The following is a 25,417-nucleotide window of genomic DNA, read 5'->3' on the forward strand; positions in this document are numbered from 1 at the left end:
TCCATGGAAAAATTAGCTCTTCTTTCCATCTCTCCTCCAAACCCCCCCCCCCACTCATTCAATTCACCCTCTATTTAAAACCTTTTCTTATGAGGCAATAACCAATATTTTTATTTATAGACATATTTATGGACATATTTTTAAGCCGATTTTGCGCCCACCCCCTAGCTACGGCCCTGATCCCATGCAATGGTGTTCAGTTGTGATTTGTTTTCTGGTGCGGAATGGGGACTTCTCTCCCTCTATACAGTGGAACCTTGGGTTACAGATGCTTCCTGTTACAGACGCTTCAGGTTACAGACTCCAGTAACGAAGAAATAGTACCTCAGGTTAAGAACTTTGCTTCGGGATAAAAACAGAAATTGCGCCACGGCAGCAGCGGGAGGCCCATTAGGTAAAGTGGTACCTCAGGTTAAGAGTAGTTTCAGGTTAAGAACAGACCTCCAGAATGAATTAAGTTTTTAACCTGAGGTACTGCTGTAAAAGCCCATCCTTGCTGCCCATCCTTCCTTGCAGGATACTAGAGCAACACTGAATTTTGCAGGTATTTTCTTGGGGGAGGGGACTGTGGCCCTCATGCTGCACTCCCAACAACAAGGGGCACAATACTTATGTGCAAGTCAGGAGGCTCCTTGTTTGGGCCTTGGAGGGGGATCCTAAAAAGTATGCGAGATAATCCAAGAGCCATCTATAATCAAAACAGGTTTTATTTACTGTAATTGTCATAGTTACATAAATATATACAAGCTAAGTGAACTGATCCATGGTCCCAAAGGACAGAGGAGACCCAACATAGTTATCTATTTACAGTATCAGAAGACATAATAGAGGACTGTTCTGGGATACTTCTGGGCCCCAGATGGGTTATTACTGTATGTAGGCAACTCTGTGGAGGATAAGGCCACAATGGCTGTGCTCCTCCAGTGCTGAAGACAGCAGCATGTCTCCGAATAACAGCTACTGAGAATCACAAGTGTGGAGAGCACCATTGCCCTCAGGCCTTGCACATGGGCTTCCCACAGGCAGCTGTGTGCCCACCGTGAGAGAGAAAAAGGCTGGATAAGACTGGCCCTTGACCTGAGCCAGCAGGGCTTATTCATATGCTCTGCATAGTGCATCTGGCTGTCAACCAGAAGGTTGGTGGTTTAAGCCCACCCAGAGATGGCAGTGAGCAGGATTCCTGCATTGCAAGGAGTTGAATTAAGTGACACTTGGGGTCCCTTCCAACTTTGCATTGCTATGATAGGCGAACCACATATTTTTATTTCAGCTTCTTTTTTGGTCATGGCATCAAATGTATCTGATCAGCCCAGCCAGTAACTTACAAATTACCACCAAATCAATAAGTGTGAGCATGGCTATGCTAAAGTTGTACAGTTGCTTTCGGACAGCTGGGTGCTTGTACATTTATCAGAATGTCAAGAAAGTGAGAAGTTACCCTTTGATTCCAACAGTCTTCCTCAAGCTGGTGCTCTGCTGATGCATTGGACTAGACTACAACTCCCATCAGCCACCAGGGCCATTGGCTCAGGCATGGTGGGAAATGTAGTCCAAAGCTTATGGAGGTTATCACGTTTGGGAAGGCCAGTGTATCACTTGTGTGCAGACCCAAAATAATCCTTAATGGAACTTCTAATACGAAACTGAAGCAGTTTCTGGTTCTTAATTTCCCAGTGGATACAATGGATTTTTTTATCGTGGGGATGCAGAGATAGAGTACACCCATTCTGTATGTAGACAATAACAGATTGTTAATGCCAGAAGATTAATATCTGTGCTAGGCTTTTTTTCCAAGTCTACAATGTGCGTGTGATGGAGGAAAACCATCAGATTCAACATTATTGACGGCTATTTTCACCTGTGGACAATGCTAGAATGGGGGCAGCAACAGATCCTCAATGGAATATACAAACATAACTCTTAAGTCTGTACTGGAGGGCTAAAAGTACCCTAATAAAGCCCTCCCCCAAAATTTAATCAATCTTGTTAAAAGGACAGATGGAAAATGCACAGAACAGCTGGTCAATCCTTCCTGACATCTTCCCATCCAGAAGGGAAACGGGAGACTGGCAGAGGGTATCCAACCCTCAGTAATATCCTCCCTGGACTCCAAATGAGGCTCTTTGGGTCAGATATTGATATTTTGTCCTCATATAAAATGTGGGCCCACTTTCTATTGGTCCTGTAAGTTTCCCTAAAAATGCTTGCAACCTTCAGGTAAGTGGAAGTAAACTCTTTTACTCAGGCCCATGTCTGAGGCCTGGGGTGGAAGTCTTGAGTCATAAACTCAAACAAAACAGGAGCCGGTCCCTGGCAGGGGGAGGGGGGTGGCACTGGCTGGCTTAGCCCTCTGAGACCCAGGACAAGGGAACCCAACGCCTGACCCCCTCTGCATGGGTCTGCTTCTATTGTGTTCCAAATTTGTCCTTAGCAAACTGCAGTAAGGGAGTATCTCCTCCTCAAGACTTCCTGTCGTCGATTCAACTGTTTCCCCTTCTATTTCTGAGCCCCCTGTGGTAAGTTCTGTTATTCATGGTATAACACAACACATATGCTCTCCAAGTCTGTCTTACGACATTTGCTCTTTAAAACCCCTGAACAATTTTTAAAAAAAATATACGAAAATGGTGGTGGTATCACTTGCACAACCAATCTCATCTTAGGGTGCAACCTACCATTTGGAGACCAATGACCTAGAGAAATCACCTGACAAAATCACCTGAGAGCCAAAGGTCCACAGAACAAGGCTTGGGGCATACCCTCCGATATTCCTCAGATGGAAATCAGGGCATTTTCATCTGAGGAATGCAAGGTGTTTCTGGCTGGGGGGGAGTGGGAGGAGGGGTAGAAATATGCATGTGTGTATTCTGTACATGCTCAGAGGCACTGCTGCCACCTTGCAAGTTACTGGGCGGGACCCTAGCCCTGGGCACCAAGCCCTCCTTCCTTTTCCCACCGACCTCTTCCCCACCCTGCTAGCAGCTCAAGACTCTCCCTCACTGCTGCTGGCTCCAATCTGCACCACAGCCCTTTTAAGACCATGCTCCGCCTCTCTGTCTCTGTGTGTGTCTCAGCTTCCAGCAGCATCCTGGGAAATGACATCATCAAGCCGCGCTGCCAAGCTCGTAGCTGGCCGCCATGTTGCAAAGGGCAGGGAGGCAGGATTCGCTGCTGGGGCAGAACTGGGAGGGGTAGACCAAGCCTTGAAATCAGAACAATCAGGACACCCCAGTTTCAAGTCAGAAATCATGATGGTTTCATCCATCCTGAGTGTATACTGGAGTAGTGTGAGAAGTTGCTGTGGGGGTTTCCCTTTAAATTCAGCTTCTGCCCTTGTTTACAGCTGGGGAAAACTTCCAAGGATTGGGCCTTTGCTTTTGAAATTATTGACCTGCCAGAATTCAATACTTTAAGGGCCTCACGTATGTGTGATCTGGGTAAAGAGCCACACCAAAGCAACCACAGATTAGCCAGTCGCAGGTGTCCTGGGAAGCAAGGCCAACCCTCATTCCTAGATGGGCCATTGAAGAACCAGAAGCACCCCTTTCATAGGCTGGCAAAGCAAAGGCATCATATTGGCAGATGTTTAAAGGGCCAGCGAGGAGCGGTGACTGCACAGTGTAGAAGGGCTCCCCTGCCCTATTCCACGAGGCTATGCCAGAGCACACAGTCGGATGGGACAATGTTTGTTCTCTGTAAAATGTCATTTCTGCCCCACCCCATTTCCTTTAAAGCAGCAGTCTCACACTGGAAGGGGGGGAGGTTGGCGAGGCGGAGGCAGCTCAGCATCGCTCTTCCATGGCTTCAGTCCTGGATCACCATTCCACTGGCATGGGAGTGAGTCTGCAGGAGGGGAAACAAAAGGAGAGGCAGGGCAGGCTGTGCATCTTTCTGGGGCCTTCAAACAGACAGATGTGCTGGGAGGACAGGAGAGGTGTTCCCTTGCCCTTCCACAGCAATGCACTGGTTATGTGCTCACTTGAGATCTTTTACATTGGACACCAGTTAACCAGTGGATGTTGTAACACAGGGATTTGGAACCTCTGACTGGCCTAATCAGGCCCAGCACGGGTCTCGGTTTGGCCCACAAGGCCATTTCCCCTCAAACCACACCAACCTGCCCTACGCTTGACATTTTATGTGACATCCCAGTATGTTTCCAAGCACAGTTCAAAGTGTTGGTGCTGACCTTTAAAGCCCTAAACGGCTTCAGCCCTGTATGCCTGAAGGAGCATCTCCACCCCCATTGTTCAGCCCAGACACAGATGGCCACCTCCAAGGGACTTCTAACAGTTCCCTCATTGCAAGAAGAAGAGTTTGGATTTGATATCCCGCTTTATCACTACCCGAAGGAGTCTCAAAGCAGCTAACATTCTCCTTTCCCTTCCTCAGAGAAGTGTGACTAGACCAGGTCACCCAGCAGCTGCATGTGGAGAAGCAGAGATGTGAACCCGGTTCACCAGATTATGAGTTTACCACTCTTAACCACTACACCACGCTGGCTCTTCCCTGAAGTTACAGGGAACCAGGCACCTTGTGGAACACCTTCCCATTAGATGTCAAGGAGATAAACAATTGTCTGACTTTTAGAAAATATCTGAAGGCTATAGGGAAGTTTTCAGAGTTTGATGTTTTACCATGGTTTCATAATTTGTTCAATCCTGCTCAGAGTGGCGCGGGCAACCCAGTCAAACAGATGGCATTTAAATATACGATGGTGATGATGTTGGTTGTTTGGCAAGTAGACAGGGCTTCCCAGGCACAACCAGGAGCCTTAATGCGCATCCCCAATTGTGCAATGGCAAGGGAGGCAGTCAGCTGATTGAGATCAGCCTTCTGGGATCAGCTAAGCTGCCGAGATACCTATCAGAAACTCGATATCACAGCTGACACCTGCCTAAGGCAGGGCACAGCGAAAGTCATCACCTTCAATCTTGTTGAATTGGCTGCATGACCTGACTTCCCACTCACTAGTGCAACTGATCCCTGCAGAAAGGAGGCTTGGAGTCACTGCCTGTCAGCCGATTGCCTCCATTCCCATTGCACAAGCACCAGCCCCAAAAGGCTGCCAACTGCTGCATTAACTTTTAGGGTGCCGTAAGCCTCTCCCGGTTGCTTTTCCTGCAACTGATTCACCCAACTGCCCCGGGTGCCCTTTACCTTCATGGCACGATAGATCCACCCTTGAAAGTCGTTGACCTTTGTGTAGACCCCTGGTTTATTGGCCAGGGCACAGCCGGTGCCCCAGCTCACAATGCCACAGAGCCTCCAGCGGGAAGTCCGAGAGATGCCATCCTCACACACAAAGGGGCCGCCACTGTCGCCCTGCCAGGCAGAAGAAAGCAGGAGTTACAACCCTTGCTCATTCCACCAGGCTCTGGTTATCTCCCGCTTAGACTACTGCAACGTGCTCTCCGTGGGGCTACCTTTGAAGGTGACCCGGAAACTGCAACTAATCCAGAATGCAGCGGCAAGACTGGTGACTGGGAGTGGCTGCCAAGACCATGTAACACCGGTCCTGAAAGACCTACATTGACTCCCAGTACGTTTCCAAGCACAAGTCCAAAGAGTTGGTGTTGACCTTTAAAGCCCAAAATGGCCTCGGCTCAGTACACCTGAAGGAGCATCTCCACCTCCATCATCCAGCCCAGACACTAACATCCGGCTCCAAGGGCCTTCTGGTGGTTCCCTCACTGCGAGAAGTGAGGTTATAGGGAACCAGGCAGAGGGCCTTCTCGGTAGTGGTGCCCTCCCTGTGGAACACCCTCCCATCAGATGTCAAGGAAATAAACAACTATCTGACTTTTAGAAGACATCTGAAGGCAGCCTTGTATTGGGAAGTTATTAATGTTTGATGTTTTGTCGTATTCTTAATATTCTGTTGTGAGCCGCCCAGAGTGGCTGGGGAAACCCAGCCAGATGGGTGGGATATAAATAATTTTTTATTCTTAATCTTATTCTTATTATAATTATAGTATAGCACTCTAACTAGAAATGTGGACCAGGTAAGGCCAGGGTGCTGAAGCAGAAACACAGGCCAATCAAAGCCCACAGCTGTGGGTTGGAACTGCAGTGGTGCCTTTGAGGGCAAGAATTAAGTTCTGGAGGGACAATTTTCAGCAGGGATATGGCACAGGGAAAGAGTAAGCCCCTTTCCCCCCCATCATTCATGTTCCCCAGGGGTGTTATATGCCTCATTCCAGCTCCAATCAGGAATTTGTAACCAATAAAGCTATTTAATAATCTCCTACTACCTATGTGTGCAGGTCTGATCAACTTGTACATGTGCTACATTTTTTAAACCTAATCTCTAATTTTAATGCGCTGTCACAACCCCATGATCCTAATCTGAAACCCTCATGGCCACTATTATGGTTTTTGGGGTTTTTTTCAAACAGAAGAAAAACATTCCCATAGCAAACATGTTATCCCGTGCAGGCCAAAGTTCAACAGCTAGAGCACACAAGGGGAGAAATTCTGACTGAGCCTCTGTCGCTCTTCACAGGGAGAAGAATGGGTTTAAAAGCCCTTTGCCCTCCATTCTAGCGGGCAGAGAAGCCAACTGGCAGAACCAACGCTGGTTGTCCTTTACCTCTTGCTCATAAAACACACACACACATTAGAAAAAGCATCTAAGATAATTTAAGGGATAAACCTTGTAGGGAAGAAATGTGAGTTGTTGGCCTAAGCCCCATGATATTTTTTGCCTGGGTCACTTTGTGTCTGAACAAATTCACCATGCATCCTGCTCTGCTTTGCTGTTCAGCAAATAGTCTACTAAACACTAAAGATGAGGGAATTTGTACCACCCCAACCCCCCAGGATTCCCGTCAGCTCCAGCCAGAATGGCTTATGGTCAAGGATGATGAATGATGCAGACCAGCCAAATCTAGATGACCAAATGTTCTCCACCTCTGCCAAACACCCACACCTTACTCTCTCTTTCTAAATGCAGTCCACCACACCTCGCCCACCTTCAATAACTTATATTCCCTTGCCTCCCCGGCCCTGCCCTTGCCCACTGCCCAGCACAACTTACCTGGCAGGCATCTGTTCCGCCGGCAGCAAAGCCAGCGCAGAACATCCTGGGCCTGATCTGGCTGCCATAGTAGTCGGGGCTGTTGCAGACACTGGTGCTGATGATGGGCACGCTGGCTTCTTGCAGCACGTCAGACTGTTGCCCTACAAAGTGGAAGAACCGAGTGCCATAGGAAAGCAGGCTTAGTAAACAGGTTGGACTTATCTGTCCATTGACCCAGTGCAGTCAGCTCTGGCTGGCAGCAGGTCTCCGGTACTTCTGGCAGAGGTCTTTCCTATTGCCTGCTCCCTTGATCCTTGGAGATGCCAGGGTTTGAAGCCGAGGCCTTCTGCACACGGAAAGTGTGCTCCACCACAGAGCGATGCTTGCTTCCACAAGGAAGTGCAACGAGCAAAGGGGTCAATGTGGAGAACGTAGGCAGAGAGAAGTTTATCTCTCTTCCTCACAATACAGTGGTGCCTCAGGTTACAGACACTTCAGGTTACAGACTCTGCTAACCCAGAAATAGTACCTCAGGTTAAGAACTTTGCTTCAGGATGAGAACAGAAATCACGTGGTGGCGGCGTGGCGGCAGCAGGAGGCCCCATTAGCTAAAGTGGTACCTCAGGTTAAGGACAGTTTCTGTACTGGAATACAGGGCATTGTTAGCACTATGGGATTAACTCCCAGTAGAAGCAGCAACGGCTGCCAAAATGGGCAGCTCAGAGTGATGCAAGGGGCTGCAACGGGAACACCACTTTTCATCTCACCTGCCTGAAACCAGAGCTGTATGTCGTCTGCATATAAGCAGGAGAAATAGTCAAAATTACAGGGATTCTGTATCATGGCAGGCTATGTTCCGCAACCTAAAAGACACTGGGGGGGGGGGAGCAAGCAAGCCCACATCTACTTGCTTTGTATTCTGCTTTTATTGGCCCTTACATCAGTTCTCCCTTTGGCTTCTGGGTTGTTGTTGTTGTTTTTTTTAAGGAATGGCCCACATCAATTAAACCTGCCTTGAAGCCTCGCAGCTTTAAAAAAAAAATGAACCGACAGAATTCTGAGGTTATCAGGTGAATGATGCAGCCCACAGCCATTTCTGTACTTGCATAAGAAGCGGGAAGGATACACAACACAGCTTGCAAGAGCTGCTGCCATCTTAGCAATGGCAAGAGGTACTTACCATAGTACTGGGTGTTGCCCCAGCCAGTAACGATACAGATCTTGCCGTCCACCAAAGGCTGGCCCAAAGCCGGCAGGCAGATGGGCTGGATATATTCTGTGGGGAGAAAAGTATTGTCGAAAGGCAAATGAATTTTTTCATCCTGCCTCCTAGCTTCTGGGTCACTCACATCCATGGGTTTTTCTTTTCTGTCTCTCACATACACACTCAGAAACATGAATATTATGCACTGGGCTGACTCCTCTTTTTTTCCAGAGGGGGAAAGGGAGTTTGGGGAAGGCACAATCAGTCTCCCACAAACAGACATACTGCAGAAGAGAGAGTAGGTGATGGTGGCTGTTGCCTCTTCTGACAGCTGTGGTTGTTCATACTGTCACCCATCCACTCTCCTGAAAGCCAAAAAACTCAGCTGGCTGCTTGGCACTGCCAGTGTGCAGGTGCCCAGGCCCATCACCCATTAGATGTTGAACCCCAACATTGGCTTTGAATGCAGAGTTAACTTTTTTCTGCTGTGGTTGCCCCAAGTTGAAGCTTGGGCGCAACCTTCACCTTACTTTGAAAGGCAAGTTCTGCATTGCGGTGCATCGCAGCCCCATAGGACATGCAAGCGTCCATTCCTTCCTTCCTCCGATTTCTCCCTTACCCTTCATCATAAGGTTGCAAGGCAGGTGACATGCTATATAATCATGCTAGCAACCTCATAACTGGCGTGGCTTGGGAATCGTATGGATGGATCTCAACACTGCGCTATTATGATCGCTCCATCAGCACATTTCTTCCTGCCCAACTTCCCTCTCCCCTCCTCCCTGGGTGGATTTTGGGGAGGCCCAGGGGGAGGAGGAGTCCAACAACCAGGGCTCACAGATTCCCCACCCCTGCCCCACAGGCTCTTAATAACTCTTTCCCCAAACCACCTTCCTGACACCACATTCTCACCGTTAAAGGAAAGGGGCGTTGCCAAGTGCATCAGGGCGATGTCGTTGCTGTTCTCCTCGCTGTTGGGATCCAGGAAGGGCTGGTAGCCACCGTGGTACACGACGCTTGTCACACCCACCTGCAGCCCCTTAGCAGAGCGCTGGGAAACTGCTCCCACAAACACCCGCCACCTGCTTGGTGCTCGATTCCTCCTGCAGAGAGATGGGGGAGACTTGTTGAAATCAAAATCAAAATTAATCATAGAGGTGGAAGGGAATGCAAGGGCCATCTAGGCCAATCCCCTGCAATGCTGGAATATTTTGCCCAACATGGGGCCTCGAACCCATGGCCCTGAGATTAAGAGTCTCATGCTCTACCAACTGAGCTATCAGCCTAAGACACAGAAAGAGATTGGAGGAGGACAGCTATACAACATTGCCAGGCTTGTTAGTGGCTTGTGGGTGGGTGTGAATGAGAAGAGGTTGCTGGATCAGGCCAGTGGCCCATCTAGTCCAGCATCCTGTTCTCACAGAGGCCTACCAGATGCCGATGGGAAAACCTCCAACAGAACGAACACATTTGTACACCTGGATTGACAGTAGTACATGTGAAAAGGATCTAGGGGTCTTAGTGGATCACAAGCTTAACGTGAGTCAACAGCGTGGTGCAGCAGCAGCAGCAGCAACAAAAGAAAAAGCCAATGCTATTCTGGTATCCCAATCAGGGGAAATAATAGTCCCACTCTCTTCCACCTTGCTCAGACCACATCTGGAAGACTGTATCCAGTTCTGGGTGCCACAATTTAAGGATAATGGCAAGCTGGAACAGGTGCAGAGGAGGGCAACCAACATGATCAAGGGTCTGGCAACCAAGCTGTCAGGGAACTGCCATCGGAGCTTAAGGTGGTGGAGAGGCTCCAGGATGCTAGGAGACCCTCGGATGCTGAGGAGGGAACAAGCAGGGGGAGAGGGAGAGTTTCAGTGGAAACAGAGTCGGAGGTGCGGCTCAGAGTGAGACCAGCGGGGAGAGCTCAGGACCTCCCCTTGGGACGCCTACTCTGCGCAGAAAGCTGTCACGCAGAGAATCGAGGCGGAGACTTTCTGTCAAAGAACTTTTATGCTGGAAGAAATTCTGGAAACGCCCACTGACGGATTCTGCCAGCGATTAAGGCAGCCATGCACCGATGGCTCCGCGGAGAGGGAGAGTTTTAAAACTAACTACAAAACTCTGAGAGTCTTAGCGCTCATGCACAAGCAGCCCCATATCTCATTACACAAGCCTTATGAGGAACGGTTGAGGGAGTTGGGTATGTTTAGCCTGGTAAAGAGCTAAATATCTCAAGTGCTGCCACATGGTAGATGCAGGAAACTTGTTTTGTCCTGCTCTGAAGGCTAGGACCTGGACCAATGGATTCAAGTTACTGTCATACCTCAGGTTACAGACACTTCAAGTTGCATTTTTTTGGGTTACGGACGTGCCAAAACCCGGAAGTACCGGAACAGGTTACTTCCGGGTTTCAGCAGTCTCACATGCACAGAAGTGTAAAATCATGCTTTGCACATGCGCAGAAGCACTGAATCGCAACCCGCGCATGCGCAGACGCGGCACTGCGGGTTGCGAACTTGCCTCCTGCACGGATCATGTTCGCAACCCGAGCATCCACTGTACAAGAAAGAAGATTCTGACTAAACACTGGGAAGAACGTTCTGACAATAAGAGCTGTTCAGCCATGGAATAGACTCCCTCTGAAGGTGGTGGCCTCTTGGGCATTGGAGGTTTTTATGCAGATGTTGGGTGGCCATCTGTAATGTATGATCTAGTTGAGATTCCTGCATTGCAGAGGGTTGGACTCATTGACTCTTGGAGTCCCTTCCTACTCTTCAATTCCATGATTCGTTCATTTCTAATCACATCTGTTTTGGAACAAATTAAAACTGAAGCCAACTGAGGCCATTCAGTTCAATTTTTCATGTTGCTGCTGTTATTAATATTAATAATATATCACCCATCTGACTGGGTTGCCCCAAGCACTCTGGGCAGCTCCCAACAAAATATTAAAAACACAGTAAGACATCAACCATTGGAAACTTCCCTGAACAGGGCTACCTTCAGATGGGTTCACACATCCTAGTAAACACTCTAAAACATCAGGGCAAGCCCTGAGAGGAGCAACCTTACCAAGTTGGGAGCCATCACAATAGCAAACACAGATATGGCAGGGACTTACTCTGGGAAGCAGTGTGCAGCCGTGATAACCCACTCATTGGAGATGATGGAGCCACCGCAAAGGTGCGTCCCATCATAGCGCAGGCTGACTTGCCATGGCCATTTGCCCAAGCTGGCGTCCTGTCCTCCCACAATGCGGTCCATGGACAACTTTCTACGTCCACAGTCTGCAAAGAACACAACAGGCATGAGTTCTTCAAGGGGCAGGATCTGTCTAAAAACACCTCAGGTGATCAGGTAACGTCACTTAAAACTGGGGGCCATTTCCTGGCTACCCTCTAGGATTTGAGATACATTTTTTTTTAAGAGTCTATCCCATTCCCACAATTGCTACAGAGTAAAGAACAAAATCAGATCTATGGGTTTGAGATGAGTTTCACACCTGACCTGAAGAATACTGTCATGAACATGCACACCAACTTTGGTTCCAATGGCCTAGTAGCTAATGAAAGCCTTGTAAACATCCCCAAGTTCGTCTAATCCTCTCTTAAAGTAATCCTAGTTGGTGGTCATCGCTACCTCCTGTACACTACATAATGCAGAGGGGAGGTTCACACAACCCTTGCATGCCATCAAAATAATTCACAGACCTGCCCCAGTCACAGCCTCTGCTGCCCACAAATGAGACGTTTCCTTATTATCCAAGTGTTGCAGTTGTGTGGATGTTCAGTGGTTTGGTATTATTCAACTGTTTCAGCCATCTCCACATGTGCCAATGTGAAGGGAGTAGACCCTGTTTGGACCAGGCTCCTCCTTGCCCTTACCTCAGTACACGCCAACATATTAGTGACAGAGACCAGAGTTATCTGGATATGGCCTGTACCACATCAGGTGTTGTTGGGGTTTTTTTTGGGGGGGGGGCTTTTTTTCTAATGCTAAGCACATAAAAAACCACAACATCCCCACAAGTAGAAAACTAGTGCAACAGGGAGCAGCTGGGTTAGAAGTTTTCTCCCTGATGGGATAGGCCTGTGTTTTTGTTTTCAACTTGCCATCTCAAGTTTTTATTTCAGGGAGCATTCTTAAGTGGTATCCACCTCCTCCTGCCTGAAATAGTACGATGCAAACCCCTGCCTCAGAATCCTGCCACCTCATTCTGCTGCATGAAGAGCGTGCCATGGGCCACACAGGGGCATAGGAAGGGGAGTGTGGGGGTGCGGGCCACCCTGGGTGTCACCCTGAGGGAGGTGGCAAAATGGCGGGCAGCACTCACCGCGGGGCCTGCAGCATGCCCAAGCCACACATCTCAGGCACCCGCAGGCTCTGCACTGTCCGCCCGCTGCCTCCCCCCCCCCCAGTTGTAGGGTGGCTGAGGCCCCACGGCATATGCTGTCCTAAGTCATGGTTTCCCACAGAGAATTCTAGGCCCTGTCGTTTGTTGAGGGTGCCGAAGAGTAATTAGGAGATCTGTATTCCCCTTCAGAGAACTACAGCTCCCAGAATAGTTTAACCATCAAGCCCTCTTCTCAGGGAACATTGGGAACTGTAGCACTGCTCGGCAAAGTTACCACACAAAAGGCAAGCAAACTTAAAAACGAAATGCCAAATGGCCAAGTTAACTGGGTGGACCAATAAACAGAGGCCATGTTTTCTCCGCCATCTCAGGGTGTTGACTGCCATCCCTAAGCTTCACACAGTATTTCCTTAGCCATTCCTTGATAAGAGGCAATGTAGGTTTCTAACATTTACTGACAACTAATGAGTCCATAGATTTCTATAACTTTTATCCAGTCCCAGCTTCTCCACACAGCTTTTGGGGGGCAGTTACTGGGGTTCCTGGCTGGGCTGAGTGTCACCCCCTGCCTTGAGCACCCTTTAATTTCATGCACACACAGACAGACTAGCACTCACAATTTCCATTTCCCACAAGGTCATCAGAGCCGTCAGGGGCATAGTGGGAAATTTAAATGGCGGCTGCCAGGCATTGACCCACTCCTAATGGGTAAACCTGCTGGCAACAGAGGAACCCACCAGAGGGCACCCTGCGGATGGTTTCCTCAAAGCTAGAGCTGACCTTGCCTTTCTTTCCTCGTTCTGATGCAAGTTTCTGTCTGCTTTCATGAGATCACATTCGCATTAGCACCAAGACCAGTAAACTAAAAAAGCAGTGGTGGCTGGTGCTCGTTGGGGCTGGTAGGGTGGAAGGCAGGGAGTCCAACAGTAGGTGGAGCCAGAGAGCCAATGTCAGTTGTGGTTTTGCCCCTGTCCTCCCTGATGATTTCGACAAGGGCATCACTGAGACTAAGGAGGAGGAAGCTGGCAGCTGGCAGTCAGGGCCACCTTCTGGACTTCCCGGTTTGGTTGGAAATAAGAAGGCAGGCATGTGTGGGCTGGCTGACTGAGGTTGGTGGGGCATTTGGCCTAACAAACCAGCTTCCACTGTCCCAAGGGGTGTTTAGGTGTAAACAGGTCAGAAGAAGAAAACGAAAAGCTGTTAATGGCATTTGAACAACAGAATGAGACTTGGGAAAGAGTTAGAGGAACTTCAAGATAGAAGGGAGAGAGAGAGAGAGAGAGAGAGAGAGAGACCCATACGCAGGCAGGTGGATCAAGACAGTGCCCTTGGGAGGGTTCGGGGTTTCCATACCTTGGCATAGCGTTGCCAGGAATCGGCCTGTCGGGCATTCGCTGTGAGAGAAAGAGAAAGAGGAGAGGGCTCAGCTGCAGAAAGGAAGGAGAGCGAACCTTCATCAGGAACGTGTGTGTTCCAGGTTCCTTGCAAGTTGAGCTTTCTGCCAGGTGCAGAGTTCATGTTCCTGAACATCTCCACCTGCATTTGATTTCCAAGATTCTAGGCCTTATGACAAGTCTGGAGGCAACGGTGCAGTTTCTCGCTAACTCGAAAGCTGGAATTCACATTGAGTAGGATTTATAGTGGCCCTAAAAGTCCCTTGTGTTCCCTGTGGCTAGCAGGGGAATGATGTAAAATAGGCAGATTAAGGATATTTTCACTTGTTTTAATTCACACAGGGTGCGCCTTTTCCTGGTGCAGAGCTGGGGTGGGGAAGGTGTTCTTTCCCAAAGCCTAGCTTACACACAGCCCCCAGTATCATTATGAAATAAATGACCTTGGCCATGTCAATGTCACACACTTACAGTGACTTTAAGCCAGGCGGATGTTTTTGGCCTACAACTCCCATGATCCCTAGCTAGCAGGACCAGTGGTCAGGGATGATGGGAATTGTAGTCTCAAAACATCTGGAGGGCTGAGGTTGAGGAAGCCTGCTTTAAGCCCTTATTGGGTTTATTGCAAGGGTACCTCTTTCTCTCCAGGGTCAAACTCTAAGCAAAACCCCAATAACTCACGCTTCTGCAAGTTTGCACCAGAAGCCAGCTGTAGGCAACAGATGAATGCATGCACCCATGAGCATTCATGAGATGCTTTTAAAAATGAACAAAGAGACAGGCAGGCTGCCCAAACAGCAGAGGATGGGGTAAGGCTGAGCCAACATTCAGTTTGTTGCTATACGCATATGGTGATGAAGCTTCAGAGAAAGAGTGAGCATTCTGGTGATGGATGTGCTTTTCCTAGTATGTCTGTGCTCACTCTTGAGTACAGTTACAGCTCATCCAAGACACATCTAAAGCACAACTTCCCCCTAAAGAATCCTGGGAACTGTAGTTTAACCATGTGCCATGTGATCTGCCAACAATGTCACCCACACCTGGGTCTGTCCCAGTACCAATTGTTAGGGGAATAGGGCAAGTATTTAGCAGCTGAGAGCAGCATAAGGGGACAGAATATAATCCAGTCACCAAGTGTTGGGATTAAGTCTGTGAGATCCACCATATGGGACTGCCAAACGCCTTAGAACAGCAGATGGGGAACATTTATTGGCCCCACCAACATGGGTCAGTTTTGACAGGTGGGCGGGGACCTCCATCTGTCTAACATCAGGTGATTGGCATGTGGGTTGTTCCGCTCACCTGTCAAAGTTGGTGAGCGAGGGGAGACAGTGACCAAGCAGGCTTCAACTCCTCATCCGCTGATGGGTGGAGCAGGAGGGTTTCAACCCTGCTTTTCGCTGCAATCCCCTGCGTCCATCAAACCCGCCCATCAAGATGATGTCACCTGGTTGACAGCAGGGCATGGCTCCACAAAAACGGTCTTGCAGGCAAATATGGAACCCTTGGTGAGTCAAGAATGGCCCTGGGGAGGGTCCCCATGCCTGCCCTAACAGGTCCAAGTCTAGGTCGTCCTACAAGGCCTAGGTCAGGGCAGAGGGAACTGTTGGCCTCCAGATTTTGCTGAACTCCCATCAGCCCCACCCAGAAGGGTCAAAGGTGTCAGTTTGCATTTCTTAGTGCACAAAGCATTGATCTGATGTGTAGAGATCTTTCCTGTTCTAATTCATTTAAGAGGGTTCCAGAACCTTCTCTTTGTGAAAGAAACAAGATGAAGGTTCATGGTCTTTGGGTTATTCCTTCAGAGAAGCTGAGTACAGCTGGCTTAAACTGGTTCTCTTATCTCTTTCTGTTAAAGTCATGCTGACTATAAATATAGGCCAGAAGGAGCCTGGGACTGACTTACTTTCTCTTTCTTTCTATCTCTCTTCCTTCTGGTGTGATGTTCTGTACATACTACGCTTAGTGTTAAGTTTTGTTATAAGTTTATAAGTTGTAAGTGCTGCAACTGGATTTCTTATGGACTGTGCCAATCCTGAATGTATTGGATTTGTGACCATTATGCTCATTTGCCTATTTTTTGGGAACTCTGCAACGTGTTTAAGTTCCCCACCCCCCACCCCCAGCTTGACAAAATGTCAGGGATACTGTGGAAACCTAGCCTAGTGCTTCTCAGCCACCATCAGGGTTTTCGGCTTTGATTCTGTGGCCTTCCAGACGTTTCTGGATTTCACCTCCCACCCTAGTCCATCTTGTACTTTACCACACCACAATGGCCTCGCTCAGCCTTCGCGCAAAAGGTAGGCGGGACTCGTCCACGCAGAAATAGCCCGACGTCCCATTGGCCCCTGCTCTGTCAGCAGCCAGAACTGAATGGGAGAGAGACCTAAAGCACAGGCAAACACAGAGGGGGTCGGTATCAGTGCAACAGCCATGCCTACATCCCAGCACCAGGACCGAGAGAGATCTCCCCCGCCCTCTTGGTTCATTTTCAAGGGTCATTCTTAAAGGGCAATGAAAGAGGTTGCCTTACAACAGGAAAAGGCAAACTCAGCCCTTCAGATGCTTTGTGTCTACAACTCCCATCATCCCTGACCACTGGTCCTGTTAGTGAGGGATGATGGGAGTTGTAGTCCCAAAACAGCTGGAGGGCCAAGTTTGACTATGCTTGCCTTAGAAGGGCCCCTGAGTGGCCAGGATCGACCATGTGACCACTACAGGAAGCATTGCCCTGACTCTAGATTGAGTCACCCACCTGGGCAGAAGACTCTCTCAGCCCTGTTCTCCAATACCTCTTGAGGTTCTCCACGTATTGTTGAATTCCCATCATCCTTGACTCCTGGCCATGCTAGCTGGGGCTGATGGGAACTGGTGTCCAACAATATCTAGAAAGCACCAGCTTACCACCCTCTCCCCCCCCCCTCCAGCTTCCATAGAATCGTAGAGTTGGAAGATGACTAAGGAGTCATCTAGTCCAACCCCCTCCAATGATAAAGCTTTGGAGCAGAATACAGCTACTCAATATTGGCTGCTTTCGAGCTAAATATGCCAGGGATTTATCCTGCCACCTTCTGCACCAAAAGCAGGGTGCTCAGGGGAAGGGCATGCTGCTTTGATCATGCCCTGAACACCATCCACTCTTTGGGGTGAACAAAACAATACCCAAACATGACCATTTGGTTCAGCCCAACAGTTTGGGGAGGAAGCATGTCCAATCCCATCCGTTTTCCAAGGCTCCTTAGACCGGACCACCCCTACCTACATCTCTCAACTGGTCTCACCTCTCACACAAGTTCTACCAGTGGCCAATGTCTCCAAAGCCCTTCTCACACACTGAATGCAGCTACAGTTCTCATGTGCAGAAACAGGGGGATCTGTCCTCAGTGTCTATGTGATCAGTGTGTCCATCCGCAAAGAGAAGCTCTCAGGCTCCTGAGCTAAACGCAGAGCCAGCAGGGGTTGCAATGCTGGGACGTAGTCGATGGTACAGCCCTACTTCCCTTTCCACAGGTGAAAAGCCCTACATGCAGTTAATGCCTGGAAAGGGCTACAGACCCATGCAAGCATCGGTTATGTTGAATGCTGGCATGCATCTTAATCAGGTTTTTAACTTATCATTTACAGTGGTGCCTCACAAGACGAAATTAATTCGTTCCGCAAGTTTTTTCTTCTTGCGAGTTTTTCATCTTGCAAAGCACGGTTTCCCATAGGAATGCATTGAAAATCAATCAATGCGTTCCTATGGAGACCGTCCGGGGACAGAGGGGAAGCGCCGCGCACCTGCCCCTCTGTCCCCGGACCTGTTTTAAAGCAAGGGAAGGGGCAGCGGGGAGAATCGCTTCTCCCCGTTGCCGCCCCTTGGTTCAAAAGGGCTCCGGGGAGAGAGGGGAAGGCTGTACTTATTTTTTTAAGGTTTAAAATAATTGTTTTTTACTGGTGGTTTTATTCTTTTTTGCAAGCTGCTGTGAGGCTTCATTACAATAAAGCAGTGTAAAATTTTTGTGAAATGAATAAAATTATGATGGCCAAGTTAAAAAGCAGAGGTGGTGGGTGGTCCTGTGTACTACGTAGAAGAGAGCATCTCAACTGGTGCAGGTTTTCTCCCTCTTATGTGACAAGCTAGGCTCATGAGGCTCCCTCTTCTAAACTTCTGCTCCAAAAGGCCTCCTCTGGCAATGCTTCTCTCACCCTTAGTCACCTCAGCCATTACCGTTCTCTTGAAGTACCTGACAAATCCCATCTCCTCACAACTGAGGGTGGCCACTTGGGCATCGGAGGACGACGAACAGAGCAGCCTCCACCTCCCTTCATTCTCATCGTACACAGTGAGGCGCAGGTCGCCGGAGCTCACCTGGACTGTGTTGACCAAACAAAGGTGTGAGATCTTAGCAGGATATGCCCACACTTCACCCCACCTTTGCCACAGCCCAACACTGACCGATCCTTTCCTAATTCATGGTGACATCTCCCTCTTGCATGAGGCACTATGGCGCAGCCAAATTAGAAATATGACACGTTAATTAACAGCAAGTTTCTCCTCACAGCAGACCCACAGAGATAAATGACTCCAAGTTAGTTGTGCACATCAGTTTCAATGGGCAAGGACTAGTATTGACTTCACGCCTAAATTTCCTAGCTCGGCTTCTGAGAGCTCCCCCAAATACTCCTGTTGTGCAATGAAGTCTACCTGGCATGATGAGCAACTATATAGGCATGTTTACAGTAAGTTCAGGCCTAGATTTCATGCTTCAGCTGACAGCAGATGGCCTAAATTATCCATCTTGAATGAATGTTTAATTTGGTGCGCCATGGCACCAGGATTTGGGGATGATTCAGTCGAATGGATTCTCACAAAATTCCCCACATTTACCTCAGGACTGAACATAGGAGGAACCCTGTTGGATCAGACCAAAGGTCTTAGCTAGCCCAGTATCCTTTTCCCTATTGAGGCCAATCAGGTGCCTTCCAGAAGTCCGCAAGCCAGGCGGAAAGACAACATCTCTCTCCCACTGCTGTTTTCAGAGGCCTGCTGCCATTGATAGCATATCCTCAATGAGTTTGTCTAAACCCCTTTCAAAACCACCCAAATTGGTAGGCATCACTTGTGGGAGTGAATTGCCTGATTTTAACTTTGGCCCCATTCGTGCCTAAAGGGCTATGATACCATTTTAAACCATCATGGCTTCTCCCAGAGGATTATGGGAGGAGGAAGTTTGCTAGGGGTGCTGCAAGCTGTTAGTAGACCCCTATTTCCATACCAGAGTTTCCCGTGAAGAGAAATTTATTGCTAAACCACTCTGGAAACTGCAGCCCTGTGAAAGGAACAGGGGTCTCTCCCAACAATGCGCAGCACCTTTAACAAACTAAAGTTCATAGAATTATAGAGTTGGAAGAGACCACAAGGGCCATCGAGTCCAACCCCCTGCCAAGCAGGAAACACCATCAGAGCACTCCTGACATATGGTTGTCAAGCCTTTGCTTAAAGACCTCCAAAGAAGGAGACTCCACCACACTCCTTGGCAGCAAATTCCACTGTCGAACAGCTCTTACTGTCAGGAAGTTCTTCCTAATGTTTAGGTTCCCAGAATTCTTTGGGGAATTTGGGGGGAAGCCATGACTGTTTAAAGAGATAGTGTAACGCTTTAAAGTCATGATGTGAATGTGGCCTGTGCACTGTTCCCATCAAACCTCTGCTGAAAAATTAGGCCTTCAAGGTGCAGGAAAGAAATATACCGTATTTTTCGCTCTATAAGACACACCAGACCATAAGACGCACCTAGTTTTTGGAGGAGGAAAACAAGAAAAAAATATTCTGAATCCCAGAAGCCAGAACAGCAAGAGGGATCGCTGTGCAGTGAAAGCAGCAATCCCTCTTGCTGTTCTGGCTTCTGGGATAGCTGTGCAGCCTGCATTCGCTCCATAAGACGCACACACATTTCCCCATACTTTTTAGGAGGGAAAAAGTGAGTCTTATAGAGCAAAAAATACGGTAATACTAGCCTGCCCTACAGGGTTGCTGTTGGGGGTGGCTGAGAAAAGGCAAACCGAACACGGGGAAAGCATTGTGTGAGTAATTAATATGATCAGGAATTTAGAGAAGACCGGTAAACTGGGCCCTATGAGATGATGCCGTATGTAAAAAGAGAGGCCACAGCTCTCTTGCAAACACTCACCAACATACAGGCTTTCACCTTCACTTCTGAGCACAGAAACCACTGCAAAGGAGAAACAGGAGGGTGAAGTTAGAGTAGAGGTGGGAAACATTTTTATTTTTTTGTGAAGGGTCTCATTCTCTTGGGGGTAATCAGTTGGGGTCCCCGTGGCAGTAGTGGGTGGGGCTAGAGTCAAAAGTGCAAAGGGTACCCCATTTTCTCTCTCTTAGCCACTCCCTTTCCCACCCCCCTCCTTGTATCCGCATGAAGTTAGGCTGTGGGCCATAAGTGGCCCTAAGGTCGTAGGTTGCCCACCCCTGAGATTGAAGGGGTGATTCATCTTAAGATAGGAGTAGGGTTGCCACATTTGTCCGAAATTTCCCAGACATAGCCGGAAATCGGTTGTCAGAAATAGTGTCCAGACAAAAGCTGTTTCAATGTCCGGGAAAATCCAGACATATGGCAACCCATGTTAGGAATGTTGGTTGTGGTAATTTCCCTTAAAAATATAAATGTTCCATAAACAAATTTTCTGTCCAGATTTTCACTTTTTGAAATATGGCAACCCTAGATAGGAGGCAATGCTAGACTCGGTAGGTTCATCTTCTTTCTTCCTTCCTCCCCCCCACCCCCTTTTGCCATTTTATACATTTTTATTCTTCTCATTTACAGGACAGAGCGACGAAAGCTCATCGGGGCACTTATTCTAACTTGATCAGTTCATTATGCAGAAAAGGCTATCATTTAACCATCAGCACTTTATGACGTAGAAATCTGTGGTTACTGTAGGGCTCCTTCCAGCTTCTGCTTGTTTGCTTCAGAGAATCCATGCACCTTTTGGTTTTTCTTGTAGCACTGGGACGTTGGCCTGCATTTCACATGGCAGTAGGCAGCAATGTCTTGAACATCATCCACAACAAATTCAGTTCATCTGGATACTTTCCAGTAAGACTGTGGAAGAATGGCTTGGTCTTTTTACATAGTCCATTACCATGTGGTGGAGAAGTCAACAAGTATCAGCTTTCTGTATGAAGCTCAGATATGGTTTGCCATAGTCTTCACCATGCTTGCAGGTCCTGCTGTGGGTTCCTTAGGTGTAGTACTATCAGATTCCAAACTCAAAGCTGACTTTGGCTCCTCAATGGCTTTGGGAGGGCTCCAGCAGAGCCATCTCTACAGGAATTCATACCACTGGGATACTGTTGCCCGCTCAGAAACTCCCTTACACTATGTTGTTGTCGTTTAGTCGTTTAGTCATGTCCAACTCTTCATGACCCCATGGACCAGAGCACGCCAGGCACTCCTGTCTTCCACTGCCTCCCGCAGTTTAGTCAAACTCATGCTGGTAGCTTTGAGAACACTATCCAACCATCTCGTCATCTGTCGTCCCCTTCTCCTTGTGCCCTCCATCTTTCCCAACATCAGGGTCTTTTCCAGGGAGTCATGAGATGGCCAAAAGTATTGGAGCCTCAGCTTCAGGATCTGTCCTTCCAGTGAGCACTCAAGGCTGATTTCCTTAAGAATGGACATGTTTGATCTTCGTCCATGGGACTCTCAAGCGTCTCCTCCAGCACCACCCTTACACTATAGGGTTTGCCATTTCTCCAGAAATAGCCTGGCATTGAATCTGATACATTTGCCCTGTTTTTTTACCAGTGGTTTTCAGCTGTATGTGATTCCTACTCCGGGATTTGTTCTTACCCTGTTTGGTGTTGCATTTGGTGTTAAAATTACAGCTGTTTCCTACACCGTGCTTGAAAAGAGATGGAATCTTTTATGGGAAGAGTTTTGGGGCAACTACTGAAAGGCCTCCTGGGCTGGATAGAGTTGGATAGAGTGCCCTTTCCTTGCACACGGAAACATACATATAAAAGGCACACACACCCTGCAACTAGGATCACTGGTTTTTAATTTGCACCGTGTCTTGTGAACAGCCTCTTCTAGCCCTGCAGAAACTCTCACCTATAGCCCAGCTCCCAACTCCGATCGCAGCCAAGAGAAGGAAGCCGCTGGCTACTACAGCCACCACCTTAGGCGAAGTCCAGTTGCGTCGTTTCAGGCCCCCTGGAAGGCAGAGAGAGATGGTTAGACAGCAGAAAGGCAACCACAAAACCACAGATGCATCACTCGCTGGCAGGCAAACTTAACAAGGGGGAAACTCCATGTGCTTGAAAGAAGTTTTGTTCCCGGCCGGATGTGTTTTGCAACAGATTGCACCTTAAAGGCACACCTGCAGTAGCAATTCTCAACAAGCACATGGGGCACTGTAATAACTGGAGGCCCTTGCCCCCAACTCTTTTTCACTGGTTAGGAAACAGAGCCAGGAGCCTCTCCCATTATCTGGCAGTACCACTGCCCAGGACCCACATACCACTTGGAAAGAGCTAGATGATCAATGCCAAGGTACGAGATGGCTTGCAGCTATATTTTTTCTGTTTCCTGCTGCGTCAGAGCAGCAAATAGGGAAAGAGGAGGCACACCCTTTGGTATTTTCAAGTACCATACCCTGGAGCTGCTATTAATTGCTCTAGAAGCAGGAATTGGCTGGACAACCAGGGAAACATTCTTAGGTCCTTATTGTGCATGCATTCCTGCTAGCTAGTTAGCTATAACCTCAACACCTCTCCTGAAGTTATGCAAACTGGCACCTGCCTGTAATTTAGGGAGGATTGCAAAACAGCAGCAGCAGGATGTGGTCAAAATCACTTTGACTTCAGCTTAGGCAAGCTGTTAGAACTGAAATCAATGAGCTTCACATGCAGGTAATCATTTCAGCTTCAAATGAAATAGAAATCAGGTTTTCATTATCTCCTGGCTCAATGGGAGACCACTACTCATGTGTCTCTCTGCTTTGCCCCCAGACTAAGAAGAAAAGTAGTGGGGTTTTAGGAGTTGGGAATTGGATCTGTTTTTGCGGGACGCATCTCCTCACATGCAGGGTGGCCAAATTTATCAATCACCTGACATCGCAATGATGTCGGGAGATCCTTTTCTGCCCATCTGGTTTGAAATCAAACGAGGGGGGCAAAAGCTTTCAAATGCACTCTGCAAGACCTTACAATCAGCTGGTTGTTGGGTCTTGTAGAGGCTTTGCAAAGGGCTCTGGATAATTGCTTGCCATCGCAAAGTTCTCCACCAGACACCACTGGGCAGTCATTGCAGACTATGATCTGATTGTCAGTTCTTGCGAAGCCCCTTGCAAAATGCTCTTCAGAGCTGATTGGCGGTGCCCACAAATCCCCTTTTGGCTGAGCCATGTCTTTACCTTCATCACATCTGACATCGTAAGTAGTGTCAGGTGTAGTGGAGGTAGGTGGAGCCAGAGCCGTTGTTCCCATTGGGCTTAGTGGCGCATTGTGCCAGGGTGCCAGCCTCTCAGGGGTGCTCCAGCGAGTGGGGAACTGCACAACTTTGCCGGCAGCCTCCCCTTTCCCTGTACGCCCACCAGCTGTGCCCCATCAACCATATGGCTGGCGGGCATGCAGCTTCCTTCCCAAGCCTCCGTGGGAGGACAGTGATCCCCACAGAGGCTTGGGAAAAGGTTGACAACTCTGGGAAATGGGGGACGGGGCGTGCGGAGGGATCTTTGCACCATGGCGCCAGATATGCTTAAGACGGCCCTGGGTGGAGCATTGTCCAAAAGTCCTTGCAGGCCAAATGGGGTGGCCTGGGCAGCCTTATTAGGCTCAAGGGCTGAAGGTTCTTCACCACTGCTGTAGTGGCTTCTTTCCAGTGGGTCTGGCAAACAGGTGACTCTCCAGACATTGCTGGACTACATAGGGCAGTATACAAATTTAAATAATAATAATAATAATACATTTTCACTCAGCTACCCACCATGATGATCACTCACAACACCAATTAAAATTTACAGCAAAGGTGGCAAAGCCATAAAACTAACAGCAACAACACAGATATGGAGTTGGTTTTCTAAAGCCTTGATAGAGACATTTTCACTGGCCAGTGTGTAAAAACACACCTGAGGTAGCTCAACCCTCTTGAAACAGGTGTCACCACTAAAAAGACCTTTGTCAGAAAATCAGGCTCTGGGAATCCAAGCAGCCTTCAGTATGGATGAGAAAGGTTGCTACTGTTCAGCAGTGAGGTATGAGTCTCATATACTGTCATTGGTGGAACCCAAGACAAGGATAGGGGCGAGTAAATCAGAGCTGGATTAATCTCTGCTCTAAGGACTCTATAGAAGCTCACAGGCGTCACTTACAAACAAGAACAACAAACACTCTGCTGCAGCATAGAGCCACCTGCAGCAAACCTAACACAACTCACCCTGTGGAATTTGCCCACCTCTGAATGGAACAAAAACCTAGAGAGAGGGTGCCAAGAGGTCACTTAATGGGCACATGACCTCACTGCCTTTCCCAGGGCAGCAGGAATCAGCCTGAAATGTTAATGTTTAAGTCCTGCTCTGGCTGGGTGAGGGGTGGGGGTGCTGGGGAGGAAAGCCTGGAGTTAAATGGAAAAAGGCATGGGAGGTTCTAGGGCCTTCAAAAAAAAATTGCAACTCACCATCTTTTTCAGCCATTTCAGAACTGGTTAATCATCAAACCTGCCGGATCCTCCTTTCCGAAATCCAGGTCCTCCAGGAGAGGAGGCCTTTTTTAGGGGGCTGGGGGGAGTCTGGAAGCCCTGCAGGCAACAAAAGATGAATATAAGCCTCAAGAAACCTTGAACCCATCTGCCAGGGCTGAGTCAAGAAGGCAAAGCTGGGCACCTGCCAGGACCCTGAGATCAACAGAGAGCCTGCTGACCTAACAGGGCTGCCATTTATAGTTTGCACAGAGTAGTCAAGAACATCAGATATACCCTAAGCAGATTCTCAAGTTTGCATGTTCCAGCTCTTACAGGTTGCAAGGCTGTGCTGTGGGTGCCAAGACCAAGGGCCCCCGAAATCCTGGAGCCACAGCACTGCCCACCTTTCCATTGAGCATGCAAAGAAAGTAGTGGTAGTTCAGAGCCATATACCCACTACATGGAAGTTAACAACAGGACAACAAAAATGGATTTTACGTGCTCTAATGGTAGCCAAGAAAATGATGTTGGTGAACTGGAAGAATAAAGACATGATCTCCCTTAATCAGTGGTTTGATAATATGATAACACTTGCAACCTACGAACGGGCTGCTTACAGACGTAGACTCCACTTGGATAAATACAACAATTTTTGGAACGAATTCATGCAAAATGTAGTATGCTTTTAATATTTACATGAGTATTAGGATAATAATACCAAGTTTATAAAAGAATGTATGGGTTAGGGTATTTTGGTATATACAGTCG

General features: G+C 48.3%; 1 protein-coding gene across 1 annotated transcript; it reads right to left on the bottom strand.

Annotated features, from left to right (window-relative positions):
- Positions 1–689: 689 nt before the first annotated feature.
- HPN (hepsin) lies at positions 690–24,768 on the bottom strand. Its single transcript, XM_081871861.1, has 12 exons — positions 24,647–24,768; positions 22,082–22,183; positions 20,141–20,182; positions 18,194–18,323; positions 16,231–16,353; positions 13,930–13,970; positions 11,344–11,509; positions 9,138–9,328; positions 8,202–8,297; positions 7,040–7,182; positions 5,161–5,325; positions 690–3,843 (listed from the first exon to the last, which is right to left on the bottom strand). Exons 1-12 carry the CDS (start codon positions 24,660–24,662, stop codon positions 3,805–3,807), a joined length of 1,254 nt encoding a protein of 417 aa, XP_081727987.1. The 5' UTR covers positions 24,663–24,768; the 3' UTR covers positions 690–3,804.
- Positions 24,769–25,417: the final 649 nt, after the last annotated feature.

This window comes from Podarcis erhardii, assembly GCF_964252035.2.
Source record: "Podarcis erhardii genome assembly, chromosome: 7".
Classification (NCBI taxonomy): domain Eukaryota; kingdom Metazoa; phylum Chordata; class Lepidosauria; order Squamata; family Lacertidae; genus Podarcis; species Podarcis erhardii.

Coding starts and splice junctions, on each gene's coding strand:
- HPN (XM_081871861.1), bottom strand. Junction 18,324..20,140: donor AGGTGAAAGCCTGTATGTTG/GTGAGTGTTTGC, acceptor TGGTCAACACAG/TCCAGGTGAGCTCCGGCGAC. Junction 16,354..18,193: donor GAGGAGATGGGATTTGTCAG/GTACTTCAAGAG, acceptor CCTGTGCTTTAG/GTCTCTCTCCCATTCAGTTC.